General features: G+C 39.4%; 1 protein-coding gene across 1 annotated transcript in view; it reads left to right on the top strand.

Moving 5' to 3' along the window:
* The window catches only part of NR3C1 (nuclear receptor subfamily 3 group C member 1), a 187,800-nt gene that overhangs the window by 143,218 nt on the left and 36,758 nt on the right, over window positions 1–7,824 (top strand). The window contains exon 4 of the mRNA XM_018562858.1: window positions 1,129–1,245. Within this exon, the coding sequence (XP_018418360.1) occupies window positions 1,129–1,245 (117 nt within the window). The remainder of the gene's footprint in view (window positions 1–1,128; window positions 1,246–7,824) is intronic.

The following is a 7,824-nucleotide window of genomic DNA, read 5'->3' as shown; positions in this document are numbered from 1 at the left end:
GAATTCTGCTCCCCTGCGTACAGGTGGGGATGTATGCCCTGTGACACATACTGTCTGACCCCATTAACTATTGGAAAATCAGCAAAAGCAAAATACATTTTCAAACAAAATTCTACTTGTAAGGCCACCCCTTTGTGAAATCCTAAAATAATTCCTTAAAGTCTAAACTCAGAAACAGAAATGTAATACATTTCATCTTACCATTCTTTAACCCATGGCTTGACAAATTATTATTATTTTTTTTTAAAGTGTAAAAGTTTTTTTTCCAACAACAGTTGTCATTTTTAATCTCGGTTTTAATTGATGCATACAGCGATACCTGACATGTTTAGTGCAGTCGTCATTTTCGTGCGTGCAGCTGACTTCCGTTAGTATGGGGGCGGGGGAATTTAATGTGTTTTTATTGGTATTTCTAAATTTTATATAACTTTTTATTTTGTAAAACTTTTTTTTTTACTACATTGCTATTACATGGGGAGGGGGCTCACATGCTCCCTGTGTGATAATACGTTAGCACGTTGGAGATGACAGGTTCTCTTTATGGTGACATTAGGGGTATTACCCCTAGTCTCACCTTTACACTTCAATAGCTTTAGCTAGGGAATGACTACTACTTGCTGAGGCAGCTGGATGTAAACACAGCAGGCAGTGGTCGTGAGCAATAGCAGGCCTGCTATTGGCTTTTTCAAATTGCAATAGCCAATAGCAGACTGGCTATTGCACTCACCCGCTGTCAGTCAACAGAGGAGGGAACTGAAGGAGACATTTCTCCTTCAGGTTCTCCTCTGTTGATTGACAGCCGGCAGTGGGGGGTCCCCACAACACCCAACCTAACTCCCTAAAGTGAGTCCTTAACTCCTCCATTTCAATACCATATAAGCTGGCCATACACTGGTCACATTTTGAACTTTAAAAGAAAACGTTTTTTTAATTTCACTTTAAGTCAAATACTGAATCCATTACTTAACATAAAAGGAAGATACTCGATCTCAAATTAATGGTTTTAACCACATTTTTTCACATCTGTCATGTGCAGCAGTTAATTCTGAATGCGATATGTACTTTGAATGATTTGTATCATTGACAGTGTTACTTTCTGAGATCGATTCTTGTCTTTTCTTCTGGCAGGTCAGCACAATTACCTTTGTGCTGGAAGAAATGATTGTATTATTGACAAAATTAGGAGGAAAAATTGCCCGGCATGTCGCTATCGGAAGTGTCTACAAGCTGGAATGAATCTGGAAGGTATGAAGATTTTTTTAGTCTTTCTTTTGTCAAAGTCTCCAATGGTTGTTAGAATTAAAATACTGCTTTGTGTGAAAGAACTACAAATAACACTGGCACATAGACAACAGCCTGTATACATCTGTTCAAAAGCTTTGCGGAATATGTTCACTTTATCACGTATACCAAAATGCTATAATCAGGAAGCTAATATTATAATCAGGCTCTATTACATTGCATAGAGATGTCGGTCTCCAGGTTCTGTATAGTGATATCAGAACAGAGTGGCTAATAACAATTTTATTTAGAGAGAGAGAAAGAGATCAAACAGCTTTTCCATAAGAAAGTGATATTACAGGTTAATAACAGTTGGATACAAAACAGTTTGCGCATATGTATTTTAGTTGGGAGATGGACTGTAAGCTGAGGCATACATGTGAACCAACCCCAGGGCCGTCTTTAATATTGATTGGACCCTGGGCAAACTTTCTTCTGGGCCCTGCCCCCTACCCGCACCGCCCCCAGGTTGTTGCTTGTATGGACTTTATAGTATGAAATAGATATATTTGTGCTGTTATCCTGTTGTAAATATACATATGAACCAGGTCTGCACGGCACAAATCATTTATGTGGCACAATCATGTCCAATGGGCTACATGGCTGAATACCTTTAAAGTGCATTGAGGATTTGTTACAAGCAAGCTGCTTACAAGTTATCTGGGTGGCTGTACAGGGCAGCAGGGCTAAATGTAGAAATAAAATGTCTACATGGCACCCGGAACTACATGTCCCGTGTGTCGAGCGATAGGAATTCTGCACCCCTGCGTACAGGTGTGGATGTATGCCCTTTGACACAGACTGTCTGACCCCATTAACTATTGGAAAATCAGCAAAAGCAAAATACATTTTCAAACAAAATTCTACTTGTAAGGCCACCCCTTTGTGAAATCCTAAAATAATTCCTTAAAGTCTAAACTCAGAAACAGAAATGTAATACATTTCATCTTACCATTCTTTAACCCATGGCTTGACAAATTATTATTATTTTTTTTTAAAGTGTAAAAGTTTTTTTTCCAACAACAGTTGTCATTTTTAATCTCGGTTTTAATTGATGCATACAGCGATACCTGACATGTTTAGTGCAGTCGTCATTTTCGTGCGTGCAGCTGACTTCCGTTAGTATGGGGGCGGGGGAATTTAATGTGTTTTTATTGGTATTTCTAAATTTTATATAACTTTTTATTTTGTAAAACTTTTTTTTTTACTACATTGCTATTACATGGGGAGGGGGCTCACATGCTCCCTGTGTGATAATACGTTAGCACGTTGGAGATGACAGGTTCTCTTTATGGTGACATTAGGGGTATTACCCCTAGTCTCACCTTTACACTTCAATAGCTTTAGCTAGGGAATGACTACTACTTGCTGAGGCAGCTGGATGTAAACACAGCAGGCAGTGGTCGTGAGCAATAGCAGGCCTGCTATTGGCTTTTTCAAATTGCAATAGCCAATAGCAGACTGGCTATTGCACTCACCCGCTGTCAGTCAACAGAGGAGGGAACTGAAGGAGACATTTCTCCTTCAGGTTCTCCTCTGTTGATTGACAGCCGGCAGTGGGGGGTCCCCACAACACCCAACCTAACTCCCTAAAGTGAGTCCTTAACTCCTCCATTTCAATACCATATAAGCTGGCCATACACTGGTCACATTTTGAACTTTAAAAGAAAACGTTTTTTTAATTTCACTTTAAGTCAAATACTGAATCCATTACTTAACATAAAAGGAAGATACTCGATCTCAAATTAATGGTTTTAACCACATTTTTTCACATCTGTCATGTGCAGCAGTTAATTCTGAATGCGATATGTACTTTGAATGATTTGTATCATTGACAGTGTTACTTTCTGAGATCGATTCTTGTCTTTTCTTCTGGCAGGTCAGCACAATTACCTTTGTGCTGGAAGAAATGATTGTATTATTGACAAAATTAGGAGGAAAAATTGCCCGGCATGTCGCTATCGGAAGTGTCTACAAGCTGGAATGAATCTGGAAGGTATGAAGATTTTTTTAGTCTTTCTTTTGTCAAAGTCTCCAATGGTTGTTAGAATTAAAATACTGCTTTGTGTGAAAGAACTACAAATAACACTGGCACATAGACAACAGCCTGTATACATCTGTTCAAAAGCTTTGCGGAATATGTTCACTTTATCACGTATACCAAAATGCTATAATCAGGAAGCTAATATTATAATCAGGCTCTATTACATTGCATAGAGATGTCGGTCTCCAGGTTCTGTATAGTGATATCAGAACAGAGTGGCTAATAACAATTTTATTTAGAGAGAGAGAAAGAGATCAAACAGCTTTTCCATAAGAAAGTGATATTACAGGTTAATAACAGTTGGATACAAAACAGTTTGCGCATATGTATTTTAGTTGGGAGATGGACTGTAAGCTGAGGCATACATGTGAACCAACCCCAGGGCCGTCTTTAATATTGATTGGACCCTGGGCAAACTTTCTTCTGGGCCCTGCCCCCTACCCGCACCGCCCCCAGGTTGTTGCTTGTATGGACTTTATAGTATGAAATAGATATATTTGTGCTGTTATCCTGTTGTAAATATACATATGAACCAGGTCTGCACGGCACAAATCATTTATGTGGCACAATCATGTCCAATGGGCTACATGGCTGAATACCTTTAAAGTGCATTGGGGAAGATGATCAAGAACTTCAGGGGCCATGAATAATCAGCAGGATCTATTGCTATAATCTTCTCTTCAGAACAAGACATCTGCCCTCCCACACTAGTAAATAAAAATTGCTAACTCTTCAACATGTCCTCGCATAAAGACCCTTGAGACAGGGCATCACTTGTCTGTCTTCTAGATATGCCTTTAATGCTGATTGTCAGTTTGTCTTAGGAGGGTTGTAGTTCTTCCTCTCCTATCAGAAATGTCTTCGTGAAGGGATGAGTTGGGGGAAAGGCAGATAAGGTTCACATGGTTAGGAGGAATAGTGTTAAAAGGTCATGATTATGCCATAAATATTTTAATGATTTCCAAAAATCATTAGCTGTCTTAAAAAATACTTTGTTACTGGGAGGAAGGTTGGCAAACTCTTACAGAAGGGGCAGGTATGTAGATGTCCCTCCCTCCCCAGCTAGCCGATACATGACTAACATGGCCTTCCAGCTCTGAAGGGACAACTAGTGGTGTAGCGGCTAAGTGGAGATGCTGCAACTGGGAGATTCAAGCATTTTACCCACCTGGAAGTGTCAGATTGTGAAGATTTTAGTGGCACCTCTAACTCAGTCAGACAGCAAAAGCTGGATTCCCCAGAGGCTCTAATTGTGAGCAATTATACTTGTATCTTACAAAACAATAATAAAATAAACACTGCACAAGTACAATAATTACAGTGTCTATTTCAGGAGGTTGTGAGACATACTGTAGATAGAGCTCAGTGCTACTATGCTACTACAAATAGGTACTGTATCATTTTTCAACTTTCATTTTGCATGTGACATACATTGATATCTAGGTAAGTTTTCATGTGAGGCCAGGAGAAAACAGCTTTATCCAAAAATGTCCAGAAATATCTGTTAGCACATACGGTTTTTAATTAAAAACCGAGGCCAGTCAACAAGTGAGCAGGCACTTTCCTAATAAAAAATGTAGTATCCTGTGCAACATAAATGCCATAAAAGCATCCCATATGAAATGTTTAAATAACAAATGTACAAAGATTTTATACAAACAATGGACATGTATACAATAAATCTATGTTTGAATGTAGAGTATCCAGTATTTCTTATCCATAAATAAAAGAGCCATAAGGATGTGTTTAATAAGCTGCCAGAATTTGCTACCCCTACACACCACCAGTTACCTGCTACTTCATTGGCTACACTAGTTATAACTGGTGATGAGCAGGGTTGTGTTTACCCAAGCCTGTGCAAAACCGTGATTGGCCCAATCAGTTGCGGCAGGTGCATGCCCCACCCTGCAGGTACACATCACAAATGGGCGGGTAATGTCCCTCCTGCAACTGATTGGACCAGGAAGGGGGTGTCAGGTCACAGTTTTTCGCAGGCTTGAACAGATTCAGGCAAACTGGGTTGTACCAAACCCCCCTACACATCACTAGTTATGACCTCAGTCTTATCTCTGTCACTTGACCTTTTGCCAGTAATACAATTATCTGTGAATACTACCTGCCCTTGCTGTATGCCTGAAGTTTTAGTACTTCATTTCAGTTGCATGGTAACTGCTTCCTGTGCAGGAAACATAAGGATACCTCTGGAGGCTGTCATGCAGCACAGCCCAAACCTCTTTGTAGGGGCTCTGGTAAATAACAGTAATCCCTATGGGCCATGTTACACAGGTGGTTCTGCTGATGGTGATACATCACTTAGGCAGCCTTCCTCTTATTTTCTCTATGGGCTCTCTCCTTTGCTGGCCCAGAGCGTTACTCAATCTACTTTGCTAGCTAGGAGGCAACAAGGAAGCGACATCATACTGGCCTGGCTAGCAAGGGAGCAATTCCATAAAAACAGGTAAGCAGCCCCTTAGAAATCCTGTTGATACCAGCGACAGGATCACTTGTGTGATATGGCCCTAACACTTTGCGATGTTTTAAGTATAACCCCCCAGTAGTTGAGCATTGTGATGCTATGTTGGGTTATGAGTAGCGTTCTGGTCTTTTACATGTCAGTATAGTATGCAGTATTCTCACTTGTGAACTGTTTTGACCATAAATTTAAATTGCTTAAAAAAAGTAGTTTATATAAATGTGTTATTTGTGCTTCATATACAAAGTTCTGCTGTTTGTACTTATGCCAGATTTTTTTTTTGGTTTAATGATTTTTTTTAGTGCATTAGCCAAAGCAGCGGGTAAAAACTTCCCATAGACTAAACACCTGTGCATATAATATAAAAGGTAGCATTTAAAGGAATTATGCTGATCGCAAAATGGAAGAGGCCTATGCTATTTTCAGATTCATTATTGCTCCGCCATCATCACAACAAGGAACAAGGTTAAGGAGCAGTCGTTTAATTTGCCTGCTCTCATCGTTGCAGTGGCAGCTTTCTTGTTCACATATTGTTTCTTATTATGTACAGAAAACTAAATGGCCTGATTTGCAACGAGCAGCATGTACTACTTTGAACAGGAAGAATATGTTTTTTGCATATAAATGAGCATTAACCATAATGCATTTTAATGATTGACGTACAACAGATTCCACTGAGGAATTGAATTTCGCAGTACAAACCAGTGGCCAGACATGAAGAAGTTGATGCAGGTTTATGACAAAGAGGGGGAAAACACATCACAAGATGAAAGAACATCATTTACTGGCTCACCACAGTATTTATAGACATATTTTACATAGCACAGAGACTCTGGTTCTGCACGCCTATGTCCTTACATTACCTTTTATAAGTTCACTGGGGAATTTGCTCTCCTTCCTCCCTTTTATGTACCGTATATATCCTTATTACATCAGCTTTGGCAGTGCCAGCTTGTTTTTTTAAATCAGTCTTGACAAATTCATGCCTATAAGTGACCTAGCTATCAACTGCAAATCTGTGATTGTATAAGCTGTCAGATGCTTTTGAAGACTTCATTCAAGGCAGATTGAAATTCACCTCTCATGTGAGAGGCCAGAGATGATGAGGTTATAAAAGCGTATACTGTATTTGGATACAAAGATGGTATAGTAGCATAAATCACAGAGCAGATTATGCATGCACAGTCCGTTCGCCAAAAGATATTTTAGTTTGTAGCTGTGTAGGAAAATGTCAGGGAGAGCATCAGGATATCTACAGTACTTATTGATGGGAAAGCAATATTTATTGGACAGAAAACAAACACCAAAGCCAGTTGACTTCTCCAGTGAAACCGGTCAGTCAGTTCTGTATGGGGAGTTCTGTACCATTATTAGAAATGGTATAGTTTTCACCTATGTTTTTTCATGTGATGTGTGGACTGGAGTAGCAGCCAGGCAGCTCCGTGGTTCGGGTGAGTATACCTTTTTTTTAAAGCACCTAGACAAAAACTATCACTTAACTTTTCCAGTACATGGGGTAGTCCCACTGCAAGGGTTAAGAACATGTTTGCCTGGCGTTCTGCTTTAATGGAAAACATGGGTAAAGGAGAATAGTTTAACATTATTTATATAGGTATAAAACTGACACCTCTAAATTGCCCAGACTTCTTTGTTGGGTTTTTTCTCAGCTTTACCAAGTTCTAAAATAATATAATTTGTATTAACTCTACATCACCCAGTTGTAGTTATGGCATCAATAAAAACAAACAAAAAGAAACTCTCTTTCACAAAGCATAGATTTGAAAGCAACTTTGTCACTTCCCAAGAACAAAAGTGGAGCATTGTTTCGGCAATAAACTACACTGAATGCTAAACTCTATGCCAGCCAATGAATCCAAACTTCACTGATTTCAAGCTCTAAAGTCTCTAGTGGAAATTTCACATCTATCCACTTCTGTGTGTGTGGGATGTTTGGTCGTCCACTGCGCTCAATGGTTCTTCCTGCTAGACCCTACATCAGTACTGTGTCCTGCAGTGACATAGGGTT

Source organism: Nanorana parkeri, unplaced genomic scaffold (genome assembly GCF_000935625.1).
Source record: "Nanorana parkeri isolate BGI_ZX_2015 unplaced genomic scaffold, ASM93562v1 scaffold607, whole genome shotgun sequence".
Taxonomy (NCBI): domain Eukaryota; kingdom Metazoa; phylum Chordata; class Amphibia; order Anura; family Dicroglossidae; genus Nanorana; species Nanorana parkeri.
This window is presented reverse-complemented; position numbering and strand designations above follow the sequence as displayed.